Consider the following 14,278-nt stretch of genomic DNA (forward strand, 5'->3'; position numbering starts at 1 on the left):
TTAGTGATATTAAAAATTATATGTGTTACCAATTTGTTATTTATTTATTGGGGAAGACTAAAAATTTCTAGTAAAGCACATCATTTGAATTGCAATCTATCAAGAAAAAAAAAATCTAAACGCCGTTTGAACTTTGAATGCAATGCCAACAAACGAGACAGGTACATACGGCGGCCATTCTTATGACATTGAAGATAAAGTAAGTTAACATGTCCATATCATGCTGAAGTTTTTAATACTTCAAATTAAAGAAAAAAATACTATCAAATGACAAATTTCAATTTAAAAAAAAATGCTAGTTCATGTGCAATACATTAAGAGCCCACTTGTACTTCTTAAAAACCTTATCAACTTTCGTCATCATTATATATATAATTTTTCAATTAAGTTGGGTTAATTTAGTGATTAGCTCACAAATCCGTTTAAACAAGTGTTGGAATTCGAATCCTGCCTTATTCATGTAGTAATCCATTTGACAGTAGCAAACCCTTAAATGAAGTTTTGATTTACGACGAATTAGTCATTCACCTGATGAGTTGGAAGATGTTTCCTGAAACCAAAATATATATATAATTTTTTTCAGGTCACAAGCAACTACTTGAGGAATTAATATAAAACTTTAGGTGTATTCTGCATCCTTCAAATTCAGGACTTTCTGCATCAACCCATATTACTTTCAGATTGTTCTGTTATTCTTTTATCGACTGTGTCAACCATCTTTTAGCGAATGGAAATTGAATTCCAGCAAGCAAAGCAGTACTCAGTGAAAGATTCCAGCGAGCAAAAAGCAAGAAAAAGAAACAAGAAGAGTAGTAAGTTTGTTGGAGTGAGACAGAGAGCATCAGGGAGATGGGTAGCTGAGATTAAAGACACAACGCACAACATCAGAATGTGGCTTGGCACTTATCAGACTGCAGAGGAAGCGGCCAGAGCCTACGACGAAGCCGCGCGTCTTCTTCGCGGCTCCGGTGCTCGGACCAACTTCATCACTCATCATTTCTCGTCGTCCTTGGATCCTCCTGTCGCTTCCCGGATTCGGAATCTTTTGAACAGCAAAAAGGGAATCAGCAGCAGTGATGAGATCATTGAGAACTCATCATCATCATCATCGCTTTCGGGTTCGAGTGAGACAATTGTTACAGAAAGCACACCAACAATACTATGTGATGATAATGCTTATAGACCAGATTTGAGTAGTTTTGAAAGACAAGTATCAGGTTCAGGTTCAGGTTCACCTTATGCAATTCATGGGGTTCATGGATTCATGGATGCTTTTCAAGTTAAGGACTCTAACGAATCTCTCTGGGATCTTCCACCTTTGATGAGCTCGTTTTTCCCTTAATCATTTTTCCCAGTTTCTTTTTTTAGGTGTGTATAAGTTTAATCTTGCTAGGATTTTATTGCCATAGTTATTAGATTCGCTGCGATTTCGAATTCTATGAAACTCTTCAAAATCAAAATCTTTTAATTGAAGTCGTCGTTGTGATGAAGAAAGGTTAAGCATTGATTGTCCTTGTTTTCATCCCTAATTTATAAATTGCAAAAGAGAAAGAACAAGAAAACAATGATAATTGTGGAGTAATGTGAATAATAAATTAAAAGAAAAGATAAAATTAAAATTAAAAATTATGATTAGCATTTAAAGGTATTCATATTACGTACAATTATTCCTAATCTTACCGTAACTTTTGATACACAAAACTGGTCGTCATCATTCTTCGATCTTCACCTTGCACCACTACACCTCTAGAATGATTATTTTTATTCTTTAGTGGATGGTTATTTTCACTAGGGGATGAGCGACCCCAATAACGGTGTAGGACAAGCCAAACAGCGAAGGCGAGGAGGAGTCTGTCGGCGCCGTTCGTTTCGGTCTGGAGGAGAGGGACGCCAATCGGGTCCTTGTTGACGAACCATCGGCGGTGAGGAGGATCCGGCGGCGACGGGCCTATGATAATGCCGTGAGGAGGAGACGCGACGCCGTTGGGAGTTCTGGCCAAACCAGCGACGGATGAGGAAGCTTGGCCGCGAGGTTGGTGTCGGACGGGGTAGAGAGCGATGCCGGTTGGGAATAGTTAGCGAAGCAGCGACCGCGCCCACGAGCCCAGCGACGAGGAGGATTTCAGTATGGAAAGAAAGCGATGCCGCACTTGGGCTGGTGACGATAGCGGCCAATGATGAAAAGAGAGCAATGATGTGGGGGCTGCTTGGGGTAGGGACCATGTTGGTAGTGTTTTGGGAGAGGGAGCATATGGTTAAAATTTTAAATTGGTGGGGGGATAAACTTTTTTTTTTTTTGTTACTTGAGTTGGGGTATTTTATTTTTAGAGGAAGTACATAGAGCTAATGGAATATTTGTACAATGTGTACAATGGAGTTTTAGGAAGTATTAGAGATATAATGATTAGTGTTACTTTTTCCCATCAGCGTAAGCTTTTGGGATGAGTGATATCATGACATGGTATCAGAGATTTAGATCCGAAAAGTCAAGAGTTTGATCCTTATTTTTAATTTTTAATGGGCCAAGAAATCAGTCCGTTGTTCACATTATTCAGATTTTCTATTGTCTACCTAGCAGAATTGTCAACTCTGCTAGGTAGACAATAGAAAATCTGAATAATGTGAACAACGGACTGATTTCTTGGCCCACTGAAAATTTGGCCCAATACAAGTAAAAAATAAACAACCCTACCCAAATTACTTAAATAAAAAAATTACTCAATTATGCAAAAAATTTAACCGTGTCAAACCTTAATTTACCACACTAATTTATCCAAACAGCTTATTCTCCTCAAACTTTCTGCCACCCCACCTTCATCAATCATTCCACTTTACGGGCGTCAATCGCACCATCACCTGCGTCAATCACACCCCTCCCCTGCACGTCTCTCTCTCCCGCGCTGGCAGCTAACGTTGCTGACGGACTCCTCCTCCTCGTTGCGCGTTTGTCGTGCTCCGTGCGTCTCTTTTTCCCTTGTCGAAAGCCAACCTCAGCGTCGATTTCAACCACCGCGAGAAAGAAGGTCAGCTCTGTACTCTCCCTTGCCGCGCTGCTTGGCTCACCATCCACCATTACCGCGCGATGCTCACCCACTCATACTTGTTGTTGGACTCCTTGTATTCGTCGCTGGTTGGCACACAAACACCATCACTAGTGGGTTTTAATTTTTAAAAGGGTGTTCATGAAATGCATTTGGTTGAGTGAATGAATTTTGCTTCTCCTGTGCATAAAACAACCATCTACGTAACACTTAAAATAACTATTCAACTTTCTAGAAAATTGAACATCCCACATTTGTTAACTGTTTATACTTAAAGCGAATCTAATAAGATAACCATCCAATTATTCATTAAAACAACCATCTGCACCAACAATAACCATCTGATTTTGTATTGGGCGGTGTCGTCGGGAGTCCACGTCGGTGTCGGCACAATCGGGAGAGGAGGAGGAGGGGATTGCAATGGCGCAAGTGAAGCTGTGGCGGCAAAAAAAAAATCAGAGATTAAAAGATTATGATGAGATTAGAAGTAATTGTACGTAGTTTGAATTTTAATACCTTGTCTTTTTTCCGAAAGCTAGAGTTTTATAACGAGAATATGTTCAGTTAGCCATAAAATGGAAACAAATCTACATGACTCAACTTAGGAGTTCAAAACTTTGAATTAAGATCCGCAACCACATCATGCTAAATTGCAAAATGATATTGATATTAATTTACATAATTTAATCACAGCAAAGCACATTACTGGCTAAGACAATCCGGAACGGAGCCTCATGTAGGAAAAGGGAAATAATGGTCCCTTCCAAACTTTAAATTTATTTTATAAATTATATATAAATTTTAGTTTAACTTTTTTAAAAAAATTATTTTACTTTTTTTTATTATAAAATTAATTTTTAGTCCCTCCCTAAAATTTAACCTAACTCGGCCCGTGAAAGCAATGAATTATTGGTGGATATAAGTTATCTAAAATGTGAGATCAGACTTTAGTGGGTGAATGATTCATGACATCCAAAGATGATATGCTTACATCTTGCTTATCATTCCAAAGACAACATCTTCAGTTTTCACCCCCTTCTTGTAGTAAGAAATAAAGGTAATTAAACAAGTGAATGTTGACTAGAAAAAATATAAAAAATAAATACTATTTTTTTATTATTTGTCCAAAAAATATTTTTTTTTTATAATTTCTCAAATTATTCAAATAATTAGTCCAACCAATTTTCAACCATTTAAGTAATTAATTTAAACGATTTCTGTAAATATTGACTTGTTGACGTGTTAAAGACTTCATGCTTAAATTAATTATTTAAATGATTAGAGATCGAATAAAAATTTTAAATTATAAAAATTTATTTTAATTTTTTTATAAATAATGAGAAACTGAAAAAATACACTCGAAATTTGGATTTCGGACCATGAAACTTGAATCAAGCACTGTATCTTACATGCATAGTTGCATACTAACAATGGCTAAACCTTAATTTGAAGCAAGAAATCGCAAGTCCTGTGAAATTACCTGTCAAAATCAAACTCATCGTGTAGCAAAGAATAAATTTTATTTAAAAAAAAAAAAAGCTAACATAACTATAATGATATGTATTCAAAAAGGTATTAAAAAAAATAAAAGTTTTATATAAATTATAGATGAATGATGATTGATTATAGAAAAGATGTGATATAGCATAGAAAACAAATAGAATATAATAATGTGTGGTAGAAGATAAAAAAGAAAAAAGAAAAATGTTTAGTAATCTTCTTCAACTTCTTGATCTGCACCTTCTGCACCAACTTCTTCGTAGTCCTTCTGGAGAGCAGCAAGATCCTCACGAGCCTCAGAGAACTCACCTTCTTCCATGCCTTCACTGACATACCAATGAACAAAGGCTCTCTTTGCGAACATGAGATCGAATTTGTGGTCAATGCGAGAGAAAACCTCTGCCACTGCCGTGTTGTTGCTTATCATACACACTGCTCTCTTCACCTTTGCCAGATCTCCTCCCGGCACCGCCGTTGGTGGCTGGTAGTTGATTCCGCACTTGAATCCAGTTGGACACCTGCAATTTCATCGTAATATTATGAAAAAGTACCAGTAGACAATAAAAATATTAAACAATATGAACAATAAATATATTAGATGTTCATTTCACTAGCTGTATGGATGGTTATTTTAATATTAAGATTTAGATGGTTAATTTAGAAATGTAGTATATTTTTATTTGATTGATAGTTATTCATATTGTTCAAGAGAGTCATTATTTACCTAACACTCTTCTAATATTATTCCTACATCAAACACTCTTAATAATTATAAAAATACTATTATTATTAATTGATCAAACTAGCTATAAACACAAAAAAATAGTTATAAAATTAATTATTTATATAAAATATATATTAAAAATATATAATAGTTGAAGTTATTGATTATTTTTATGTATACATAATATTTTTGTTAACTAATTGGATATTTAAATTATTTTTTAATAACAATTATTCTAATATAATTATGTTAGAGTAATTATAGTATTTTAAAAAATATTGTTAAAATTAAAATAACTCTTTCTAAAAAGTATTGTTTAAAAAAAATATTACTAAAATATAAAAAAAAATTACTTTAATTTTAATAATATTCGCATAATCACTGCAATTACCATGACATAGTTATATTAAAATCCACTGATATACAAAAAAAAAAAATCAAACCATCAATCAATCAAGCGAATAAAAATACAAATTTGACATCTCATATTTTTTTATTATACTACAATATTATAATAATTAATTTAATAATTAAATTTTAGTGTGTATATAATATATAATATTTTTTTTAATTAACAAAAGAAACAAAATACATATTATTTAAAAAATAATAATGTCACTCTTATTATTTATAATGTTACTCTATATATGATTTTTTAACATTGTATGTATACATAAATTTAAAAAAAAAAATAGCATCATTAAAATAAGAGCAATAATAGCCAATGAATTATAACTCAAATGACATAGTCTCTCCATACTCAATTAAGAGGTTGCGGGTTCCAGTCTCTTATCTTTGGTAAAAAAAAATAAGAGCGATAATATCTATTTCTATTAATCATAAAAAAAAATAATAATGTGTATTATAAAAGGCTTAAGATGGAGATTATTTAGAGAGGGAAAAAGTGTAGTTACCAATCAACAAATTGAACGGTTCGCTTTGTCTTAATATTTGAAACAGCAACATTAACATCTTTTGGGACAACATCTCCACGATACATTAGGCAGCAAGCCATGTACTTTCCATTTCTTGGATCACACTTTGCCATCATATTTGCCGGCTCAAACACTGCTCTGGTGATCTCGGCCACCGCCAGCTGCTCGTGATACGCCTTGGCGGACGATATCAGGGGCGCATAGGAGGAGAGCATGAAGTGAATTCTTGGATACGGCACAAGGTTTGTTTGGAACTCTGTTATGTCAACGTTTATGGCTCCCTGAAATCTCAATGAAGTTGTTAATGAAGAGATGCACTGAGATATCAAGCGGTTCAAGTTGGAGTAAGTTGGTCTTTCAATGTCCAATGATCTTCTGCAGATATCGTATATTGCTTCGTTGTCCAAAAGCACAACCACATCGCTGTGCTCAATTAGAGCATGGTTCGCAAGAACTGTGTTGTAAGGTTCAACCACAGCGGTAGATACCTTCAACAACAACATTATTCAATAAAGCACTAATATTTAAGCATGAATTTGATCAAACATAGAATATATATATATATACCATAAGATATCATCAGGCATGCCTTTATCATTAGTACATCACATATTGACACACTTATTGAAATATTTTATATTTCAGTGATTGATTTTTTGTGTACATAACTTTTGTTGTAAAAAATATAGTCAAAAGTACAGGGAGGTAAGAAATGTAAAAGAGTATCATCCAAATTAAAAGCACATAAAGTAATATATCAATCTTAGATGATATAATAACATCTTTCAATTCAATTTATTCTAATCTTAGCTTATTTTGTAATGATTTAGTGTAATTTAGGAGTGTTCAAGATATAATTTGGCCCAAAATTAACTCCAGACCCAATATATATTTTGTTGGGTTTAGATTTTTTTTTTTTAGTGCCATTTTAGGGCCGGATTCGAATTTTGCTTCGAATCATCTTATCTAGAATTGGTTTTTTTATAGTAGAAAGGTTTAATTATTCTGTTGGTCCCTATAGTTTTACAAAATTTTCAATTAGGTTCATATACTTTTTTTTCCTTTTAATTGAGTCCTTGCACCAAATTTTATTTTTAATTAGATCCCTATACTTTTTTTCTTTTTATTTGGGTTCCTGTACCAATTTTTTTTTAATTGGGTCCCTATATAATTAAACCAATTACTGTTAAGAGGGACCTAATTGAAAAAAAAATTTGGTGCAGGGACCCAATTAAAAGGAAAAAAAAGTATAGGGACCTAATTAAAAATTTTGCAAAACTATAGGAACCAACAGAGTAATTAAACCTAGTAAAAATATATATTTTAGAATAAAATGAGTAGAGTAAATTATATTTTTATATTTTAATTTATATTTTTTATATTATACAATATTACTTTTGTTTTAAAATATAGTATAAATATAATGTAATATTTATTAAATTTAATTTTTAAAATTAAAATTTTATTATTTTAGTATATAAAATTTACAAATTTATATATATTAATTTTGCATCAAACCAATCTGGTTTAACTCGGTTTATTTCGAGTTACTTTCGCACCAAATTAAAATAGATCTAATATCTTTTTAGGGCCGTACCTGTACCTAATCAAAATCGACCCGATCCATGAACACTCCTAGACTGTAATTAATTAATTAATACCTGGGGAGAAGGATAAATGATGAAGCCAAGTCTTGACTTCTTGCCATATTCAGCAGACAAGCGTTCCAAAAGCAATGAGCCTAAACCAGAACCAGTGCCACCAGCAGCAGCATTGAAAAACATGAATCCTTGCAAGCCACTGCAATTTTCAGCCAACTTCCGAATACGGTTCAAGCATACCTCTTCAACTTCTCTTCCAACTACAACATATATATTATTTTATTATATTCGATTCAACTAAATTCACTTGAAAACACTGACTGACCTGTATAACGTCCTCTTGAAAAATTATTAGCAGCATCTTCTTTGCCAGAAATTAACTTTTCAGGATGAAAGAGTTGTCTGTAAGCACCAGATCTTACTTCATCAACTACAGTGGGTTCAAGATCAACAAATAAAGCCCTTGGAACAAAGTGACCAGATCCACTTTCACTAAAGAATGTGCTGAATGCATCGTGTTCTGAAACTTCTGCCGAATCACTACAATACACAAGTAGGTACAAATTGGTATTTATCATTCTATATTTTATAGGAATAAACTTTTTTTTTCTTCTGTTAATTATTTGTTACAATTATGCTACGTGTACACTACCAAAATTAACCAGCGGTATAAAATACATGTTAGAATACAAATATCCAAAATTTATTAAATCAATTACTCAATTCTCAAATATCCGAAATGAATTATCAAATTTATTGGTGATGTTGGTTACTAAAGCATAATAAGAGTAAATACTCTATCCGGCCCTGACAATTATCTCGAAAGAATAACGAGGTAAAAAAAAAACACCAAATCTGACCCCTAATAGCTCCATTGCCAAAAAAATCTGACCTCGTTGTCCTTTCGAAGTAATTGTCAGGAGCGGGTTGGATTTTTTTTGTCAAGGGTCTCGTTGTCTTAACATAATTATCGGGGTTGTTTTGGATTTTTCTCTAATAAGATGCATGTTTATTCATCATTTAACAAATTTTCATCACACAACCAAAGAATAATTGAATACACTATAATTAAATCGAGCAAGATGAATAATCAATAAATAACATTGAAATTAGCAAAGCTGAAATGTCAATTCAATCCACGGCCTACAACCGACCATAACAAGAAGAATCCTTAGAATGCATGCAATGTTTCAAAGGCATTAACTTTCTTCAAATGAAAAAAAAAAGGTAGCAGAAGTTCCAAATTGGTTAAATGAACCTTTCCCATGTTTGTTGGTTTTCTCTTCCTTTTTTTTTTCCTCGGTAAAAAGATACACATTTGCTATAATGATCCAATAATGAAAAATTCATACAAAATACCAAAATTGATAACACTGATAAAAAAAAATGCACCCAAAATAATAAGAAAATCCTTGGCATTCAAAGAATTTTCCAGCAAGTCAATCAGAAAGAACTTATGAATAAAACTAAGAATTACAGTAAATGCAACAATGAAAATAAAAAATCGAAAGCACAAACCAAATATGATTATATTTTTTGAAAAAGGAAAAAAAAGCTAAATAATTTCGTTAAAGATGAGAAAATATAAACCTGGCCATGACCCCATCAGGTTGAATGCCATGTTCAAGGCAATATAGCTCCCAACATGAATTCCCAACCTGAATTCCAGCTTGTCCAATATGAATGCTTATTATTTCTCTCATCTTTCTTTCTCTTTATTTTTATTTTCTATATGAACGAAGAACGCTAATGACAATAATTATTGACTTTCGAAGAAATACAACCAAAATGAGAAGGAAAATGCAAAAAGTAAGAAATGGAGAAGGAGAAGAAGAAAATCTTATTTTATCCCTTTTCTCCCTAACTTTGCAATTAACATCTAACACAAACTAAATCATTACGTTAAACTCGAAAGCCCAAAAAACTAAGTTTTAGCCGTTGATTCCATGTTTAAGTTAATGGACGAATTTCTGTTTTTTCTTTTTTCTTTTTTTTAATAATATTGACTAGCAGCTGTCATTTGTTGCCAAATTTACGGGGATTGAAGAGTTTTTTTTTTTTTTTTTGCTTGAAATATTAATTGAGTTTATTTGATGGATTTTCTTTACTTCAAGCAGAATGCGTCTTTTTTTTAGGACGAATTTCGTAAGATTTATGCTTTTTAAAAGTATACTAAGTGTATTTGATAAATTAACATCAAAGTAATTGTAGAAGTTATAAAAGTTATATTCGATAAAATTGTTTTTAAATTTTAAAATACTTTTAATAGATATAAATGTCATAAAAAGTGAAAATAAATTTAATTTTTTATTAGGTATTTTTATAAATATTTCTAATTTTTTAAAATGAAAAAGATAAATATATAATTTTTTAATACCAAATACAAAGGTACAACTTAGTAAGACTTTCATTTTTTGAAAACAACTTACTAAAATTGATCGTTGAGGACTCTAATTTGGATTTTGTGTCATGGATTCGTTCTAATCTCAACAAAAATGAGTTTCTCTTTGCAGCGGCCTTTTGGTGGATTTGGAGGGATAGGAACAATGACATCTTCCACCAAGATGATCCATGGAGTAAGGAGAAAATTGTTCACTTAGTTAAACATGCTGCTCGAGATTTCTCTAATCTTGTTATCAACCAAAAACATATTATTCCTTCTTCTTTGAAATATAACTGGGAATCACCTCCAATGAATGTCTGTAAAGTGAACTGCGATGCAAGCGTTTTTGAAAATGAGCAATTAGCTGGCTTTGGATGTATTATTAGAGACAGCATGGGAATTTGGATACAAGGTTGTTCTGTCAGTATACCTCTTTTTAGTATTCTCTGTTGTGAGCTTCATGCTATTTGGAGAGGGCTTGTTATGGCTTGGGATTGCGAGTGTAAAGAGGTCATATGTGAAACTGATAATCTTGATGTGTTTCTTCTTGTTTCGCGAGGCGCAACCAGAATGATTAGGAATGACTCTGATCTGCTTGACAAAATCAAAGAGATGCTCCAGTGCAATTGGACAACTACTTTAGTGCTCATCCAGCGAACAGCAAACAGAGCAGCTGATTTAATGGCTAAGACTGCTGTTTTCAACAAGCAGGTGTATCTATAGTGGTTACTGTCTCCTAATAATTTAAACATTATTATTAGAGAGGAGTACTACTCTTTTTCTTAGGTATTTTTTCTGTGTTATGATCAGTCACAAAAAAAACATCAAATTTGATAAATCGAAATAAAGGTAATTTTCAATAAGAAAAACTTATAACAATTGTAAAAATATTTCTATAAGAAAAAAAATAAAATTTTTGGAATTTAATAATTTTTAGTATTTTTTGTTATTATTTAATCAGATTAAATATTAAATTATTTTTAATAAACAAATTTTTTAAATTTATGTGTGCAAATTTTATATATATATATATATATATATATATATATATATATATTAATTTATGTATACAAAATTCTGATAAATATAAATATAAATTATATATTTTTTGTATATAAAATTTTTATAAATATAAATGTAAATTATTGTTGATTAAGTATTAATCAAAATTATTGAGATTAGTTCGAACAAAATATACCAATGAGAGCCAAAGTGAGTTGCTTTTGAAAGTTAGAAACATCACTCAAATAACTTTTGTTGATTGATTTTGTCATTTGTGCAAAGAGAGTTATTCACAACTTATCCTAATTTTATGTGTCTTGAGAATATATATGAATATTGTTAATTAAAAAATTGATATAAAAAATATAATATTTAAATTTTTAATAAATTTGTACTCATTTATTAAGATAAAAATTTAAAATCTTTTACCAAGAATAGATTTATATGTTAACTAAACCCATGTTATTACCAAGGGTATAAATTTAGGATGAATCTTAATAAATAGGTGCATAAATAATAAATTTCTTTTTTTTCTAAAATTATGAATAAGACTCAAATCTAAAATGCTGATGAAAAAATTATACAATTTGAACTATATAGCTCTTTGATAAATCCTTCTTTCTTGTTGCTATTATATTTTGTTATTGTTTAATTTCATTTGGATGAGTTTATATATCCAGAGATTGAAACAAGAAAACATCAGTGGCAGTGAGAGAGAGAGAGAGATGGAAACTGGAAAGGGAACCGTCAAAGCTGTGGCTCTCATCGTCGGAGATAACAACGTCAAGGGTTCTATTCACTTCCTTCACCAATCCAATGGTTTCTTCTTCTTCTTCTTCTTCTTCTTCTTCTTCTTCTTCTCAATTTCACTTCACTGTGTATGTCGATGGATGCTTGCAGGTACTACTCATGTTTCAGGAAGGATAACAGGACTCTCACCGGGGCTTCACGGCTTCCATATCCATGCTCTTGGTGACACTACCAATGGCTGCAATTCCACCGGTCCTCACTTCAATCCTCTTAACAAACACCATGGAGCTCCTGCCGATCATCACCGTCATGCTGGTGATTTGGGTAACATTCTTGCAGGCCCTGATGGTATGATTTTTTATCAATTCTTTTTATTTTCTCAATTCTTTCTATCAATTGATTTCCTAACAACACATTTTGTTCTTTTCTCATTCAGGGGTTGCTGAGATTTCTATCACAGATTCACAGGTAAATTACACAACTAAACTTTGGTTATTGCTGTGTTTGTAGAATTCAAATTTGACATCTTTTTTGTTGTATAATTCACATTTCAATTTGACAAATGAACCTTTATTTGTACTTATCTCTTTCAACTTTAAATGTAGTTCAATTGGATCTAGAATGCTTTAGTTCTTCTTTCTGATGCCTTTCCGTTTTCGATGTAGATTCCGTTAAGTGGAGTGCATTCTATACTCGGCAGGGCGGTTGTTGTGCATGCTGATCCTGATGACCTTGGAAGGGGTAAGATAGGCCAAGTAGTTGAACATGTCAATGTGATTTACTCTTTTTTTTACTCCATAACCGTTACTACTCTTGGATTATTTTTCCTTAATATTGAGATGTTGAAAGAGAGAATTATGATTTAGTCCTGGTTGATTCTGTTCTGTTGAAAGTGCACCTTCACATTCTGTATCTGGGTGCTTGGTTGGATGTTATTTACTGCGAATAAAATCTGTTATTATGGGAAGTACAAAGGATTTTGTTCACTTGCTTAATGACAATAAGCATTATGCTTCATATTATTTACTCCAGCTCTTTCAATCTGATTGATATCTTGTATTTTTTGCACCATGTATGAGTCTTATGCTGAAGTGCCTTATTTGTTTGTTTAAAGGTTTATGTTTATTGCTTGCTTTATAGATGCATATAGTGTAAAACCTAACATTTTGGTTGCTTTGAATACTGTCTCTGAGACACTGGAGATAGAAATGCCTGCATGTTTCTTTGTCTTGTCTTTGTATTCATATCTCAGACATAGTCCACGATAAAGTGTTACCATTTATCTATAAAATTGATACTGCTTTGTACCTATTCACCATTTTTGAGCTTTTGAGCATTTGTTTATCATGAAACAGGTGGTCATGAACTCAGCAAAACTACTGGGAATGCAGGTGCAAGAGTAGGATGCGGTAATACTTCTGAACTTTAGATTGTCTACTGTTTAGTATAGTGATTCCCCATTACTAAGCTATGAGCTATTCTGGGTGTGTGGTTTGTGGAACATTTTTTAGATTCCTAGGAATCAGAACATGAGAAATTTGAAAACAGTCTGCAAAACCACATGCTCATAGTTATTGAATGGCCACAGCATATGTATTTTTCTTGTCAAACATGTTTGAGTAAGGACAAAAGAACCTTCCCTAGACACTTATCATGATAAGTTATTATGTTTTGGGTAAATTACACTCATATATGCTGAAGTTAGACAATAGTACATCATCATCATAGCCCTTAAATTATTCATGTAATTTATTCTTACCTTTTCTTTGGTTTAAATGCTTGAAAACTTAATTATTCATGTACACAATTACACATCATCATCATAGCCATTAAATTAGGTTTGCTCAGCATAATAGGCAAGGAAGAATGTCACATATCCTGCAGTTCAGTTCAGGTGTACAGCCTGCTGCTTCTTGCTTTATATGCACCTAAAATATCACAGCGCCATCCTTTCTAGGACTTTTACAAAAATGTCACTATTTTGAAACTATTTACGCCAACGTTTTTGCGCTACAGTGGTAATTTGAAAAGAATATATTTTGAATATTAGTTCATGAAAATGGGTCTTTGGTATCTTATACGTTGAAGAGTGACAATTGTTAATTGTGTATCAGGTATCATTGGCCTTCAGTCATCTGTTTAAGATGGTTTGCTGCAGATACTTGATATATTCGCAGGTCTATGGTTTCAATATAAGATTAGAAGCATGATGTAACTACTTTTATAGCAACTATAGTGTGACATGTTAAAAGTTTCATATCAACTCCATGACAATCTTGGTTCACAATATATAAGGTGGAGTTATCTTGATCTTGAGATTGATTTGGCAAGAACGGTCTTCA

At 32.3% G+C, this 14,278-nt stretch overlaps 3 protein-coding genes across 5 annotated transcripts; 2 read left to right on the top strand and 1 right to left on the bottom strand.

Annotated features, from left to right (window-relative positions):
* Window positions 1–591: 591 nt before the first annotated feature.
* Window positions 592–1,520, top strand: LOC112783848 (ethylene-responsive transcription factor ERN1). Its single transcript, XM_025826919.3, has one exon. It carries the CDS (start codon window positions 728–730, stop codon window positions 1,340–1,342), a length of 615 nt encoding a protein of 204 aa, XP_025682704.1. The 5' UTR covers window positions 592–727; the 3' UTR covers window positions 1,343–1,520.
* A 3,096-nt stretch (window positions 1,521–4,616) lies between these two features.
* On the bottom strand, window positions 4,617–9,655 carry LOC112782970 (tubulin alpha-5 chain). Its single transcript, XM_025825673.3, has 5 exons — window positions 9,392–9,655; window positions 8,127–8,341; window positions 7,862–8,061; window positions 6,180–6,688; window positions 4,617–5,059 (listed from the first exon to the last, which is right to left on the bottom strand). The coding sequence occupies exons 1-5, from the start codon at window positions 9,502–9,504 to the stop codon at window positions 4,750–4,752; spliced, it is 1,347 nt and encodes a 448-aa protein (XP_025681458.1). The 5' UTR covers window positions 9,505–9,655; the 3' UTR covers window positions 4,617–4,749.
* LOC112782971 (superoxide dismutase [Cu-Zn] 2) lies at window positions 8,215–14,252 on the top strand. Of its 3 annotated transcripts, none has more exons than XM_072229387.1 (8): window positions 8,215–8,354; window positions 10,315–10,895; window positions 11,867–12,005; window positions 12,087–12,284; window positions 12,373–12,404; window positions 12,602–12,677; window positions 13,292–13,345; window positions 14,051–14,252. In XM_072229387.1, the coding sequence occupies exons 2-8, from the start codon at window positions 10,494–10,496 to the stop codon at window positions 14,077–14,079; spliced, it is 930 nt and encodes a 309-aa protein (XP_072085488.1). In that variant the 5' UTR covers window positions 8,215–8,354; window positions 10,315–10,493; the 3' UTR covers window positions 14,080–14,252. The 3 variants fall into 3 exon arrangements, with proteins under 3 accessions (XP_072085488.1, XP_072085489.1, XP_029152107.2); XM_072229388.1 differs by having other exon boundaries at window positions 11,867–11,975; XM_029296274.2 differs by lacking the exon at window positions 10,315–10,895 and having other exon boundaries at window positions 8,217–8,354.
* Window positions 14,253–14,278: the final 26 nt, after the last annotated feature.

This window comes from Arachis hypogaea, chromosome 20 (genome assembly GCF_003086295.3).
Source record: "Arachis hypogaea cultivar Tifrunner chromosome 20, arahy.Tifrunner.gnm2.J5K5, whole genome shotgun sequence".
Taxonomy (NCBI): Eukaryota; Viridiplantae; Streptophyta; class Magnoliopsida; order Fabales; family Fabaceae; genus Arachis; species Arachis hypogaea.

Excerpts from the sequence above, each read along its gene's own strand:
- LOC112783848 (XM_025826919.3), top strand. The coding sequence starts at position 728 with ATGGAAATTGAATTCCAGCAAGCAAAGCAGTACTCAGTGAAAGATTCC.
- LOC112782970 (XM_025825673.3), bottom strand. The coding sequence starts at position 9,504 with ATGAGAGAAATAATAAGCATTCATATTGGACAAGCTGGAATTCAGGTT. Across the intron at positions 8,342-9,391 it reads CCTGATGGGGTCATGGCCAG|TGATTCGGCAGAAGTTTCAG; the intron begins GTTTATATTTTC and ends TGTGTATTGTAG. Across the intron at positions 8,062-8,126 it reads TTCAAGAGGACGTTATACAG|TTGGAAGAGAAGTTGAAGAG; the intron begins GTCAGTCAGTGT and ends TATATGTTGTAG.
- LOC112782971 (XM_072229387.1), top strand. The coding sequence starts at position 10,494 with ATGAATGTCTGTAAAGTGAACTGCGATGCAAGCGTTTTTGAAAATGAG. Across the intron at positions 10,896-11,866 it reads CTGCTGTTTTCAACAAGCAG|AGATTGAAACAAGAAAACAT; the intron begins GTGTATCTATAG and ends TTATATATCCAG. Across the intron at positions 12,405-12,601 it reads TTTCTATCACAGATTCACAG|ATTCCGTTAAGTGGAGTGCA; the intron begins GTAAATTACACA and ends TTTTCGATGTAG.